We start from the raw sequence: 15829 nt of genomic DNA on the forward strand, positions 1-15829 counted from the left end.
ATGTTTTTAAATTGGAATTAATTTGTGGTTTTTTTGGGGGTTTGTTTTTTTAAATTAATTAATTTTTGTTTTTAAATAATTAAATTTTCATTTAAATTTTTAAAAAATATTCAAATTTTAATTATTTAAAAATTTCAATTTTAAAAATTAATTTTTTAAAAAAAATTTGAATTTTAATTGATTTAAAAATTTGAATTATTTGCTTTAAAAATTTGAATTTTTTAAATTTGAAAATTTGAATTCTTTTAAATTTAAAAAAAAATTTAAAATTTGAATTCTTTTAAATTTAAAAATTTGAATTCTTTTAAATTTAAAAATTTGAATTCTTTAAATTTAAAAATTTGAATTCATTTTTTAAAAATTTTTTTTTAAAATTTAAAAATTTGAATTTAAAAATTTTGAAACTTTTAAATTAAAATTTTAATTTTTTAAATTTAATTTAAAATTTAATTTATTTATTTTTTTAAAATTTAAATTTAAAATTTATTTTAAAAAATTAAAAAATTAAAATTTTTTTAATTTTTAAAATTAAGTCTCATAAATTTTGCATTTAATTAATACAGTCATGTATATCTACCCCAAAAAATTTTTAAAATATTTTCTAAAATTTAATTCATGTTAATTAACCAAAAAGAACCCTCAAAGGTCACAAACCTCCCCAAGTTCATCCCCAAAAGAACTCCATTTTCAAAACATATATTCCACAAAGAATCACAACATGAAAATTTATATGTCTGTATAGTTAATATTATTAACATTATAATCATTATCTTTAATGTATAATTTGCTCAATTAATTTCTACATATATGCTTTTCTCAACAATTTTTTCTTTTCTAAAATAAAATAAAATTAAAAAAAACTTTACAATTTTCCCTTTTTTTTTATTCATTTCACTGATTTCATTTTGTACTCTCGATTTCATCTTGAAACACAAAAAGAAAAGTTTTTCTAGTTTGAAATTTCTTATCTGTCTGTAAATGCGCATGCATGCATGTGTGTTGAATGTCTTTTTGTGAAAAAAAAAATTTTGGTCTTAATTCTTCAGGACAATAATGATAATAAAAAGGTCAAAGGGACCACCATGAGATGGAATGCCCATTTAGGGAGCTTAAAAGAAGTCTCATAAATGTCACATGAAAGTTTTTCCATTCATAGTTAATGTTTGAAGCTGTTTTGTGAAGGATGTTGAGCTGTACATTCGACGGTTTAGGTCAGTTAAGGTGTTACTACTGAAATTGTTCCTAAATTGAGTATTTCTGTGGAAATTCGATCTAAATTCCTCATAAATTCACAATTTAAGGTCACATGGTGCCATCAAAATATTTAAGGTTCCTCATCACATCCCCAAGAAATGCTTCACATCCCACCTTAACCCCCACTCAACTTCTATCAACAGAAACATTTTTTTGTCTCTTAAAACTTTTTTCCTCCTTCAGTCTTTTGCCTTTTTCTTCTTTCATTTAGAAGCCAAGACAACAATAGCAACAAAATTATGAAGAGACCACGAAGAAGAAAGGCAGGCAAGAAGGAAAAATAGAAATAATGAAAATGGCTTCAGCAAAAATATTTCAAAAAACTTTTTTTCTCAAAAAACATAAACAGACAGTAGCTAGCTGTATGTAAGCTGAGGGACAAACAGTGATGAACTAACTTTGTTGAATGACATTTTGAAGAAGAGTTGTTGGATGGAGAGAATGTGTCCCGAGTGGACAAAAGACCGTTAGGACTAATCATTTGCTTGACATTGCCTTGCTTTTGACTGGTTATAACAGATTATTGTCCACTTTGGTGTGAGTAGGATTGGCTCTCTGTGGCGTAGTGGTTTCATACTTGTGAATTTAATATTTATACGCCGATCCAGTGATCGTAGGTTCGAGACTTGTCACAAGAAGTTATTCATTTGTCCTTTTTTGAATCAAATGCACTACAAAATCGCCTATAAGTCTCATTATGCAGACTACAGACAGTAATGTTATCAAAAGAAGAATTCTGAACCTACTATTAAGTGTAAGTCTAGGTTTGAGTATGGTAGCAAGGCCAAGAATCGGGGTAAAGTGTTCTAAAGTGCTTAATAAGGGTTCAAGCTATAAAACTAGCTTTCATGCCCTTTTTTGCCAATTTAGATCAGTTCTTGTATGACCAATATCCTAAGATGTATGCTGGATGCAACCATAAGGCAGTAACTAAGCATAAATCTTAAGATTCATATCTTAAAATCATGAAAAATCGGATGAAATTTTTAATATTGATAATCAGTTTCTGGGGCGTATCCAGAGGGGGTTCCAACTTTTTTGGACTAAATTTTGCAAAATTTTGTTTTTCGAGACAAACCTAAACTCCAAATTCCAATTAGTCCCTCCTCTTGCTCCTCAAAATTGAAACATTAGGTACACCCCTGACCAGTTCCACAGGCACACTTCAAAAAGAAAAGTTTTTCAACATCAATGGCTTACATACAATTTTATTTTTTATGAATAGGACTAAATGAGAGAGTAAGTGAGTCTAAGAAAAAAGTATCTTTAAATATTTCAAGATGATTAAGAAGCCTTAACAATATACACAACAACAGAAATAAAGAATTTCTATTCAACATTTTTTCATCTTCTTCCATCCGCATATCAGTGACCATTAGAATATCCATTTGTGTGTCCATTTACAGCACTTGTGATTTTTCCATTATGGAAGCCATTCACTCCATTTGTGTGGACTTTAGCACAGCCATTGACTTGATGATGATGACGTTTATGATCGTTGTTGACCGTGTGTGCTGTTGTGATGGGAGTTTCGTCATTTCTTGCATTGATACGTTGTGCAATGGATGAAACGAGACCAGCTCCCTTTCCACTGCCATCTTCAGCTAACATCAAATGGAACTAAATGGGAAGGAAGAAGAAAAATTGAAAATAATAAATTTTTATATCTAATAAAAATGTCAATTTAGACAATCTTACTTCCTTCTCAGGTGCCAATTCCTTGATTAATTGCTTCATCCATCTCTTCAATCGTGGATGATGTTTATATACACTTCCATCAACAGCAATTGTTATGTCCTTTTCATTCATACGATTCAATAAGACAGCTGTGCAAATTGAGACGAGCAATGCAGCACGATATGATACCAATGCAGTCGCATATTGAATCAGCTTTATGTCATCCTCATCGTAATCCTCATTAAATTTATAATTGAATTTATCAAATACCTTGACAGTCATCGTATTAGATCCAGTTAATGCATCTCTAGAATGAGTTTTTAAAGGATATTTGAAATAAGAATATCAATTATCGTTTAGAACGGATGTTTCGTCGATGAGCTATTGTCATCAATAATCGATAACATTTTCTATTCTACTCAATGTATCATCATCAGTTGCTGTTGTGGATGTGACAATAATCGGATTGGTGTCATAAGTGTAACAATTGACAGAAAATAGACAAATTAGACAGGTGAAGAATGAATTGAATGGGTGGAGACGATTGTGAGTGACGAAGGCGCTTCCTATGGTCAGGTTGTTAGTCATGGAGTCAGGTCTAATCATTGAGGAAATAGTTTGGTACCCAAATTGTTGTTTTTTGTACCTTTTTAGACCAAAATTGAAAATTTAACTCAATAAGGTCAAATAAGGATCCAGTTCCTACTTCTACTCAATTATATTGGCTATGTCCCTAATATTGGGACCTAATAAATGGACGAACAGATGCTCTGACTATCTAACTTACAGGAAAGTCCCAATTTAACTCAAAACCAACTTCTACCTAGCAATACCATGACTGAACAGCCAACAACATGTCAAACTGCCCACAATCTCATTCTTCGAAACAAAAATCAAGTCAATGAACAAATTGACACCCAATACGACACGGAAGATGCCACTGATGACTTCTTGTTGAGCAATAGATAGAATAAAAAAAGGTCACCGGAAATGAGTGAAGAAAGGACAAATTTCCACTTACTCTTCAATATGTGACACATTGTCAGTGCCAAATTTCCATGGTGCTGGAAACAGTTCCTTTGATGCTTTTGAAAAGAGCAAACCCTTGTCAACTAAATCTCGTAGAACAACACGACATACCTATGATATTAAATATAGAAAAATTGTATGTGAATGGAATCAGAAATTCATGATGTAAATGTGTTCTATTGTTGTGCACTTACCTCACCCAAGTACTTTCCACTGATGTACTTTTCAAATCTATTGTGAATAAGCGTAAAATAGGAATGAAGGAAAAGAAATAAAAATATAATATTAGACATGAATAATAAGAGCTTTTTCATGCAATATTTTTTTTCTGTTTTATCTTCAAATCCGTGTGGGGAAATTGTGCTGGATTTAGGTATAACTGAGGCTTATCCAATGGAAGTGAAGCTGGGAGGGAGGATGGCGAGGCTTGACAGTTTTTTGTATGAAATTCTCCAATTTGCTGACCAAAATCTAAACAATTTGATTCTTCGAATTAGCTGCATATATCCTAGTCATCAGTCATATCCAACAGCTACCTGCAGCTACACTAAACCCAACATCTAATTCTACAATTTCCTACCAAAATCCCCCCAAGGAAATCTCAACATTTTCCAACAGTTAAGTGCAATCATAAGTAATAAGCATGAAAAAAATAGAACTCGAGAACAAGAGGAACTAGAGACGAATATGAAATGAAAGGGGGAATAAAAATTTCCTCTCTTAACCATTGCCTCCATTGTGATACAGCAATAATAACAGTAATGCTAGATGAATGAGAATGTGCTCTCATCTCATGCCTCATTGAGATACTTCTTGCGTGATTTTTTTGAAAGTAATGTTATGAAAAATTGGAGATGATGATTTAATCTTTGGATTAAGATTAGGGATGAGGGCTTAATGCAGCCTTTTATTAAGGATATAACAAGATATGCTTCAGGTTCTAGTCTGAATGTATTTAAATGCTATAAATTACAGCAGGATTCATAGGTTCAATTCCTAATGAAGTCCCTCAAAACTCTGAAGATCCTGAATACAAAGGTTCAAATCCCAATAAATCTAAAAGCAGCTTTGACGACCCTAACAGCCTTAAAATGCACAATTTTGCATCATCTTCCTCAAAATCAGACAATTCACAATCAGCACAACATTCAGTATATGTGCCATCTGATAGAAAATTGTTTGATGCATCCAGCCATCAATTGCACATTCACTTATGGATTTACATTATCCATTATTCCTCTACATTAAATTTTTTTTGAAGACGAACAGAAAACATGAATCAATAAAAATAACATTTACAGCACTTACGTAAAGCTATTCTTCAAAAGTGATCCATTGTCAACTTCTTTATCATATTCTGTACGAATAAAGTCAATTGTGCCTTTATCACCAAATGCACCCCATTCAATATCGATGATGACATGCTTTTCATTGTGTCTTTCACCTTCCCAATGTTGTACGCGCTCAGCACGTTCGAGAAATGCAGCATTTGATCCCGTTCCTAAAATCATACCAATACGTGTCTTTTTATCCAGTCTTGCACCTTCGACCTGTTTGTTTTAGGGGTGAAAATGAGAATGTTTGAGATTATTTGAATTTTTTGGGAGGTTGGTGATGATTTTGACAGGATTTTGGCACTGAATGTGAATATTTTAGGGGTATAGCAAGTGTGTTGCCATGAAAAGGGTATTTGTTCAGTAGACCACATCCTTCTCGTGCCAAAATAGTTCAAGATCATCCAATAATCCACAAAAATCAACAATACTCACCAAAGTTCCAGTTGTGTCATTTAAAATGCACAAAACTTCAATATTCTCCATTCCATGTTTCTTTAATGAATTTTGTAACAGCTCAACAACATCACGACCAACAACTGATGGACAATTGAATGATTTTGTCCATGTAACAAGCTCAGCTGAATGAAGACTATGTTGTTTCATTGGAAATGAGAATGTAAATCCCATTGGCATTTTTGAATCAATTGGTATTTCCTTTAATCCCATAAAGTCTTTAACACAATCAGCCAAATAGTCAAACAATTCAATGCCACAACCTAAACGTGCCTCATCAGAAATGTGATAAAATTTAAATTCTTCCTTTAAAATTTGTCCACGTGCGAGCTCAAGGAGAATAACACGAAAATTCGTTCCACCCAAGTCAAGTGCCAAAAAAGTACCTTCCTCGGTACCATCAGGTAATTCCGGAATATAAGTATTTTCCATTTGAAGTGATGATTTCTGTTCGCCCAATGCTGCTCGCATTTCATCTTTGAATGCCTCACCGACTCGATGAATTTGATCCTTGTTGAGGATTAATTTCCTCAAAAGCTCCTTCACCTGAATTCGTGCGAGAAAACAAAAAGAGCAGATTTTTTAGAGATCAGAAAAAGGTCACAATGGAAATAAAAAAAAAAATTATCGAAATGTCGCGTTTCAACCCTTTTTAATGCCTCAATGATGCCTTGTCAACTGATAAATGGAAATGAAACATCTCTATGTGTAACATTTGCCCTCATCAAAGTGTAATTAAGATAATTCCCATATGAACTTTTGCGATAACATTTTTGTTGGATGTGCCGCACCATATTTACTGCTGTGACTTTTTTTTACATATTTAAAACTTTTTTTTATGGTGAATGGGAATGAATAAAAGTAAAAATTATTAAATTTGCGTGTGTGTGTGTGTGTGTGCGTCTTCATGAATTTTAATGAAATATTGGAACTGAAAAATCAGAGATTTTATCCATCGTGATACGATAATGGATATAAAAGGGTCAGCAATTAAAAACATTTTGTATCATTTTTTGACATTTTGATGGGGATTTAGTCGGAAAGGTATGAAACGAGTTATGGAAATTTATAGATGCTTAGGATTAGGATGAGAATGGGCTTGGCTTGATGGAATTGATTGATATTCTGATTTTTTGATGGGAGTGTGGATTTTTTGGGGATTGTGAGGTTTAAATGGGGGTTGGAGAATTGATGGAATGGGGTTGTCGATAGCCAGTGCTGCATTAGGTATCAACCCAGCTTAAAATACTCTTTTGAGTATGCCTTGTGTTACTTTAGGTTTGTATAAGCGTGACTATGACAAACAGAGCTGTATCTGACCCTGGCAAGCATGTCCCCTTACTCAACAACCCCTAGTCCGAACAGTAAGCCACATCTGCTCTAGAAATTTGAATAATTATCAATCTCAGATCTAGAACTTTATTAATCAGAGATTATAGGCTCTGCCAATCCCTCAACTCAATTAATCCCCAATAAAATCGCATTTAAAAATTGATTACGACAGTATTGAACTCAAAAGACCTTCAAGAAGCGTCAATGCGGACATTTTTACTTATCACTACATCAGCTACATACAAAAAAACACCCGAATACAATGTGTGAAATGAGATTAATTTCGTGAAGCTCACGTTTTTATTGCAGTATCTTTTGCAATTTATTATTTACGCTGCTGAGTCTGAGAGACACAAAAAAATATAAAATCTTGATGACTTTTTTGTTTGTTTCGAAATGTGAATGAACATTTGGGATGAGCTGATGATGAAATGATTTTTGTTTAGCTAATGATTTTGTAAATATGGGGAACTGACAGTTGTTTTTCAGTTGTTTTGATAGGGTTGAATATATAGTAAATAATAAAGTACGTAAATCTATAGTAAGATGCACGTTGATTATTGCGTGAGATTGGCGATTGATTGATGTGAATATAAAGGCTTTTATGGGCGCATTCAGGAGGCTAACTCACTTCCTTTCCTTCCTTCCGAACCAACTCCTACCCTATCCCCTCCACTCTTACCACTCTATATGGAAAAGTCTCCAATTTTCTAGCGGTTTCGTGAAAAATTCCAACAATTTTCAAATGAGATCTGATCCTTGGATGATACAAGAAGGTCTGTAGACCATACCCATAGCTATATTCAGCTAATAATCATGCAATTGCCTTTATATTGTAACCAGACTAATCAGTCAAATAGTCAAAAATCTCAGATTTGTGCCAATTTGAGCCTTAAAGTCAAATAGATCAAAATTTTTTTATATTTTTCAACAACACCTCCATCAATTCCTCAAATTCTCAAAATAAGTTCGAGTAAAAAATCTCAAGCATCCCCCCATCCATTAACAATTCATCAAAAATTGTAACAAAATTTGTCAGCAATTTGTTGGAACAAAAAAAAATTTTTGATTCATTAATAATCGTTTCATTTTCTTCTTTCTTTAATAAAAAATATTGTGAGACAGAAATTGATTTTCTCCCCTTGAATTTCATAGGTATTGATCTGAAATTTGAAACAGCAAAACGACATTCGTGGCTTTATGACAGAAGATTAAATGATTGCAATTTTGTTTTAAAAAAAAAAGACTTTTTAATTTGACTTTGTTAAGGTTCAAATGACATCAAGTGTCAAAGTGGTAGAAAATTGAATTTGAGTGCTAAAGGCTCTGGGTTTGAATCCTAGTTCATGTCCAAAGATGTGAAAAAGATCAAAATACTCAAAAGCTGCTCAAAAATTATTTAAAATCGAGATGAAACTAAGTGTTTAAAATGTGGAGTTTGGTAAACTATTCGCCGACTTGGTGCCAGTTCCTGTCAATGCACATGAAGGAGAAAAGACAAGAAATCCAGTCATATCCGGTTCTAATCTCTAGGACACCGCTTTGTCGCCATATTAACGGAAAGACGAGAAGTTGCCATGATGGCACCAAATGGGCTGTTTTTGACCCATTTTTTACAGTTGTTGTCCTTGGAAAGTCCTCAATAATCCAAAAAACAATCACTTCTCCACCAACACACCCCCAAAAACCTTCCAGTCACCAACTTCCTCCATCAATTCTACCAACAAAAGAAGAAAAATAAAGTTTCCTCAGCAAAAATTCGTAATCATTGAACTTGACTTTCATTTAGACACAATAGAGCCAAACATCAATGGCAGAAGCAATAACGGTATTGAATAGGAAAAAGAAGCCAAAAAAAAAAATATTGTCAACAAACGAAAATGATGAAATGAATAGTGAATTTATGTAGGCATTTACAAGCATTACATAAAGCAATCAATCTGCCATTGGGAAATCAATGGCATATGAAAAAAAGAGAGAGCAAACATGATGATGATGAAAGGCACAAAATATACGAAGAATACTTTAAGCTTTTTAGGAACTGCCATCGTACTCTGTGTATTTGTGAGTGAAATTTAAAAGATTGATGATGTTATTATGGATGGTAAAATTTCGCGCATTGTTGTCGCTCCCACACTCAAAAAATGATGTACATGAACATTATTGATTTTGCATCGAAAATCATAAATAAATTTTGTTTTATGTATCATCAACACTCCCCCAACTGAGGCACAAAACATGTGTTGTCTTCATGTGTGATGTGCCTTTTGATTTTTTTTTATTAAATTTATTATCTGACTGCTTCTGTTTTTATGGCATAACTTTTGTTTATTCTCGTGGTGTGATGGATGAGGGTTGGGGGTAAGGTAATAAACTTCTTGTGTAAATGTGTGAATCTTTGAATTAATTTGAATTTTTTCGAGTGGAAAATTGCAGGAAAAGTTTCAAAATTCTGAAACAACTAGAGCTTTATGGCCTAATATCCTCACATCTTGGTTTGACCTTCAAACTCGAGACACTCCAATCCCAAACCTCCTTTAAATGTTTGGATTATGTCCAAAATATATGCTCTTCTTCTCCTGTTTATGTCCTCACTGTCTCTACACGTCCCCACTTCCTAACTGTACATGCCCTTATCAGTATGCTTTCTCGAAATCCCGGTCCCAATAAATTTTCGGAATCGAGATCGAATTGAAATTTTCGGGATACCGAGATTTTTCAGGATCGGGATATGCCGATAGCGAGAAAGCATACTTATCATCCTCCTCCCCTTTCCTCTTTGTACATGCCCTCACCCCTCCCTCCCTCTCTGTATATGTCTTAGCTGGCCAAATTATCACAAAGCCTTGAACAGATTATGATGATAATGATTGATCTAACTTCCACTGCTTATCTAGTTCTTTATTAGTTACTCAAAATTGCAATCTCAAAGCTAGAAGTCTAGTCAAATTTTATCCCGAGCGGCACAAAAGATGAAAGCTTTATTAACACTAAATGGAAGCAGTTTCCAATTTGACGTCGATATAGCTCCCTTGGCTCAGCCTTCTTCATTTTAGTCGCTCGATTATATTACGTCAATTCGATTATTACAATACAAAATCAAAACAAAATCCGGTTTAAACCCCAAAAAACCCTTCAAAATCATTCAGCATTACTCTATCAATTTTGACTCTATTATTACTCATCAAACCACAAAATATTTAATCTATAACAAAGCAAGACAATATCAATTTTGCGACAATACCCGGACCTCATCTTGACCTCCTCAAGTTATCAGTCTATGTCAAATTATAAAATATTTTTTTAAATCCCCCAATCATAATTATTTCAAGACATATTACGTCTTTACATAAATTTTATTTAAATGTCGCATGGGACAGAAAAAAAATCAAAAAAAAAAGTATCTTTCAAGACATACTTATCATTTTTAATGTTATGGGTATTAGAAGTTGTACTGGAATGTACATCGTAAAAAGCTGTTATCGTCAACTTAATTGTTATTGTTATTAGCAACGATACATTTGTGGGACATAATCATATTTCAATAAATTTGTTTACTGTTACTTTATTATTTGAATGATAGCTTAGGACGTTGGGGATAATGTGGGAAATTATTGGATTGGGATTGAGTGGATGTATGGGGTGTAGTTGGAGATTTGGATAGTGAGGATTACTACTGTTGGGTCAATTCATATTTTGAAGAATTTTCTGGATGTTTGGTACTAAATTTGCAATTTTATTGGATTTTTGAGTCAAAATTCATCAAATTCTAACAAGATTCAACCAAATTGACCTATAGGATGCCTTTAAACTTAAAAAATGACTGATTTCTTACAAAATTTCACAAAAGCCTCACAAACTGCACTCAATTCAACCTTCAAAACCACTCGACCCCTACAAAAATCTTCCAATACCCCCAAAACTGCTCTCAAACCCCACAAAACCCACCTCTGCATTCCCATAAATTAACAACTTCCCTTATCTCCCCAAATAATATGATAAAACATCCAAAAAATTATTAACACGACAATATTGACTTTACGTATCGATAAACGGCTGTTGGCACAACGCGTACATTCCCATTCATGTATATCACAGTATTGACCTTGCTCTTGAAAAAAAGATGTAAAAAATATTATGAAAAAAAAAACTTTTTTTTGCGTCGTTTGATAAAATAAAAAGTGTGACATAGAATAATTAGTCTCGTGTGTGTGTGTGACACGCAAGTGGATTTTATTGACTTTTATACAGCTACGACTCCCATGTGATCTATTTTTAAAGTTTAAGATGTTAATTTTTGTTGATTTTTCTTTTCACGAAGTTTCTAAGCAATATTTTTGAGTATTTTTGGATTTTTCTAGAATTTTCTTGATTGTAGGATGAGTTTGAGGAAGAGACAGTGAGGATGTTGGAAATTTGATGAAGATTTGGGGAGTTTAGGGGGTCATGTATGGGATATGGCAGGGTATTCAGAGATTTATGCAATTTTCTAAATTTCAGGACAGCAAATCTACCAAAATTGTCTAAACTCTCCCAATATTCCATCCTTAAGCCACCAAACCTCCCCAAACCCATCAATCCTTCCTGACGTCAATCTACACCCCTCCACACCCTCAAAACTCAGACCCCCCTAACTATCAATCCTCAAACTATTAATTACAATTCTATTTTTATCATTATTCAAATATTTTGCTATATATTTCGTGTGTGCCTTAACAAACACAACTGTTACCCCATTTGCGTAAGCAAAATTCTTCACTATTTCTAAAATAAATCATAAAACTTTTCAGCTGATAATCAGAATCGAAACAAAGAAAGAGATTGTAATTAGAGGTGACCTTTTCAGGGCTCGTCTGAAAGTCAAAATGTTCTCGTCTTTCGATCCGTTTGAAGACGATTTTTGAGTTCGACCTTCAATGAAGCTTTTTATTATATTTTATTAAGTTCTAAAAATTTACCTTGAATTGAGGACAAAGAAATTTAATTTTTTGTGTTATGTAAGTGAAAATATTCAAGGTTTTGCCTTAATACGGCTGTTGTAATTATGTTTTTTGTTGGGTTGACTGAACAATCTTGAACTGTTCAAAGTACAATTAATATTGATTAATTTTGAGGGTCTCATGAATATGTTGTAACTTAATTGTGATGATAGATTTGTGCTTAATGAAATAATTGAAATTCTTTTTGGATTTGTTTTGAAAGTGAAATTAATGTTGTTTATGTTTTGAAGGGTTTTGGAGCTGATTAGCTGATTTTGCATGGATTTACTGAATGAAAAGAGGGATAGAACATGACAAATTTTAGCATTAGATTGACTCGGTTAATTGATACAAAATCCAGGATCAGATCGACGTATGCAGCTCTGACTTTGAGCCAGTTTCAATTCAAATCCGATCCTACAAGACTTCTGACTTGAGGCCGGATTCAACTTAAATTAAACACCAGAAGTAAGAGTTACACCGGCTTGGTGACATATTTTGGATCAATTACCTGACTTGTGCTAGTCGAGCTAAGATGCTTCATTCTAACTTAGTGCTAGATTCGGTTTAAGAGCTTTTTGGGGAATTTAGGGGTTTAATCTCAAAAAACTTTAGAAAGTTGAAAAATTTCGTACAAAATATCAAATTAGGAATAAGAAGGTGCGGTATTTGAACCTCTAGATGTAACCCTGATTCATTCTAACCTTGAAATCGCAGATGGTCGTAATATCCATTACATTAACAGCCATTTTCAGTCACTGAGGGAGGCCATGGATCACAGTTGAACGGTGCGGCCATCGAAGTAAATAAGTAAAACAGCCACTTTACTTCTGTCTCACAATTCTATATTCCATTTAAATCCATTATCAATATACACATTAATCACATAAACATGGATCAAAATGTCTCAGACATTCTCAGACATTCTTTTATATAGAACTAAAATACCAAAAAAATTTGCATAAGTTCGTCCATAAATCATGCAAACAAGTTACTTTGAACTTCCAACCATGACCTTGAACAATTTTTAGACTCTTTTTAAATACGTCAGATTATTTAACATCTATGAAAATATTTGCGAAAAAAATAGAAATTTTCACATGTGATCACCACATGTAGTCATATCTGATAAACATGCGAAAAATTTATTTTTAAACTTTTTTTTTGATAACTTTTTTTTCTGTGTTTTGTGCCTCTTCCGATTGGCGGCAAATTATGGCCTCACGAGAATCTTTTTTAATTGCATAATAATACAGTCAATAATCATTCACGTTTCAAGTTCGTGATATTAAGGATGAAGAAGTTCATCGGAATGAAAGTGAAATTTTTTTATTCATCACCTGATGATTATTTGAGGAATTTATTGAATTTTTAGAGGTGTGAATTATGTATGGGAGGTGTGAGGCATTTTGATGTAGAATTTTAAGGCTTCTTATCACACCTCGAAGATTCTTTAGATATTAAATTACCGGAAGACACATGATGTAGAAATGGGCAAAAATCTGGTTCCAGGTCATTGTGACTCTGTTCCAGGCTATATTCGATCAAATCCGACCTCAAGCCAGAGTCAAATAAACTTAGGATCGGAGAATCTGGTCACAGGGCAGCTTGACTATTGCTCCAGACAAAATTCGATGAAATCCGACTTCAAGCCAGAGTCAAGTCGATCTATGCTCGGAATATCTAGTCCCAGACTAGTGTGACTATGACTCTAGGCTAGATTCGATGAAATCAGACCTTCATCTTGAGTCAAATCCACCTAGGGTCAGAATATCCGATCTTAGACCACCGTGACTCTAGCTCCATACTAGATTCGATGGAATCCGATCTCAATGCAGAGTAGAGTTGACAAAGAGTCAGATTATCCAGTCTTAGACCACCATGATTCTGTTTTCAGACTAGATTCGATTACATTCGACCTTAACCCTAAGTCAAGTGGATCTAGAGCCGGATTCTCCCCCATTTCCACCCCATATACTTTCCGAGTTAAGCATACCAAATTTTTTGACACATGTACAGCATTAAATTTTAAAGAACAAAACTCTTTGTCAAGAAAGATGACGACTTGTTATAAAAATTTGTTTATTCTCTTAAGTGATATCAAAAAATTGCGTTGGAAAAAAATTGTGATGGAAAAATTTTTTATGAAGGATTTTCTTCTTAATTTCAATTATTTTGTCATCTTCTTGGCTAGATTTTGAGCCTCGTGTACTGTTTTGTGTTGAAAATTGTAAATAGCTGAATGAGAATGGCCATTGCTTTGATCGAAGAACGATCCCTGAGTAAGTACATGAAATACACACCTATCAGATATAGTACTCAGCACCTAGACACAGTACTGAGTAGCCAGACCCAGTACTCAGCACCCAGACACTGTACTTAGTAACTAGACTCAGTATTAAGTGTCCAAATACTGTACTCAATACTCAGACATGGTATTCAGTACCCAGACACGGTAATCAGTATTCGGACGCGATACTCTGTGCCCAGACTCGATATTCAGTTTCTAGACATGGTTCTCAGTTCCTAGACACAGTACTCAGTACCCAGAAGCGGTACTCAGTCCATATAAATATAGATTACAATATTATACCCAAAAAAATTATTAAAAAAAATTTACAGATTTTTAACAAATTTAATTTACGTAATTCCAAAAAAATCTTTTTTTTCATCCACAAAACGAACCCCAACATGAAAATTTTCCATTCAGCTTTTTTTTATTCAACTAATCATCATTAAGTTATCATCAACATCCACAGACCCTCCTCATATTTAGCCCCAAGACACTTTATTCTCTTTATTCATGAAAAAAAAAATCAACAAGCATTCAAAAAATTAAATTAAAAAGATTTTTTTTTTGCGTATATATCTTGAGAACAAAAGATGGATATAAGAAACATTTAAATTTATTATATTTTTTTACATAACCTTTTCATGCTTCCTATAAAGAAGTTTAAAGTAAACAGTTTTCCATTCAAGCAAAATGAAAATTGATCTTTAAAAAATTATTTATATAAACAGAGAAATTTACACACCCATATTTTCTCATCTATTTTTAATAAAGCACACGACTATAGAGTTAACGATAAAGACTGAAGAATGGGAGCGCATTGCTGAATGTTGAAAAAATTCTTTAAACTGCTTTTTATAAGGAAAATTGTTATTGCGTCGCGTTGAATCAATTGAATTTATATCGAGACATTACATTGAGAAATTTGAAAAATTGAAAAGAAATTTTATAAATATTGAAAATTGAAACATAAAGAAAAATTTCAATTTAAAAAAAAATTTAAAAAATAAGAATAAGAAAATTTAAAATGAAGAGAAATTTCAATTTGAAAAGAAAATTTAAAAAAATTTATAAATTGAAAAATTTTAAATTAAATTTGAATATTTTTAAGAATATCTTTATACAAAAATTCAAAAGAAAATTTTAAAATTTGATACGCCAATTTTAAAAATTTTGAAAATTTCAAAAAGTTTAAATTTTTGAAAAATTCAAAAATTTGAAATCTTTAAAAAAATTAGAAAAAATTAAAGTACTTTAATATTAAAATCTTCAAATTCAAATTTCAAACTTAAAATTTAAATTTAAATTTGAAAAATAAATTTTTAAAAACTCTTTAAAATTCAAAATTAAATTTAAAAGTTAGATTCCAAATAAATTTTTAAAATATCTTAAATAAAGTAAATCAACCTTGAATCGTATTTAAAAATCCTACAAATCCACAACATAACAGCTAAGATAATTCAAGAAATCTCAGCAAA

The 15829-nt window shown here is 32.4% G+C and overlaps 1 protein-coding gene across 1 annotated transcript in view; it reads right to left on the reverse strand.

Moving 5' to 3' along the window:
* Positions 1-1747: 1747 nt before the first annotated feature.
* The window catches only part of LOC139093183 (hexokinase-like), a 28743-nt gene continuing 14661 nt past the window's right edge, over positions 1748-15829 (reverse strand). The window contains exons 2-7 of the mRNA XM_070643793.1: positions 5730-6296; positions 5269-5510; positions 4155-4191; positions 3953-4071; positions 2953-3238; positions 1748-2874 (exon numbers count right to left, since the gene is read on the reverse strand). Of these exons, the coding sequence (XP_070499894.1) occupies positions 2620-2874; positions 2953-3238; positions 3953-4071; positions 4155-4191; positions 5269-5510; positions 5730-6296 (1506 nt within the window). The 3' untranslated portion in view covers positions 1748-2619. The remainder of the gene's footprint in view (positions 2875-2952; positions 3239-3952; positions 4072-4154; positions 4192-5268; positions 5511-5729; positions 6297-15829) is intronic.

The sequence above is a fragment of the Chironomus tepperi genome, unplaced genomic scaffold, assembly GCF_022539635.2.
Source record: "Chironomus tepperi strain 1889 unplaced genomic scaffold, CSIRO-AGI_Ctep_v1 contig_335, whole genome shotgun sequence".
Lineage (NCBI taxonomy): Eukaryota > Metazoa > Arthropoda > Insecta > Diptera > Chironomidae > Chironomus > Chironomus tepperi.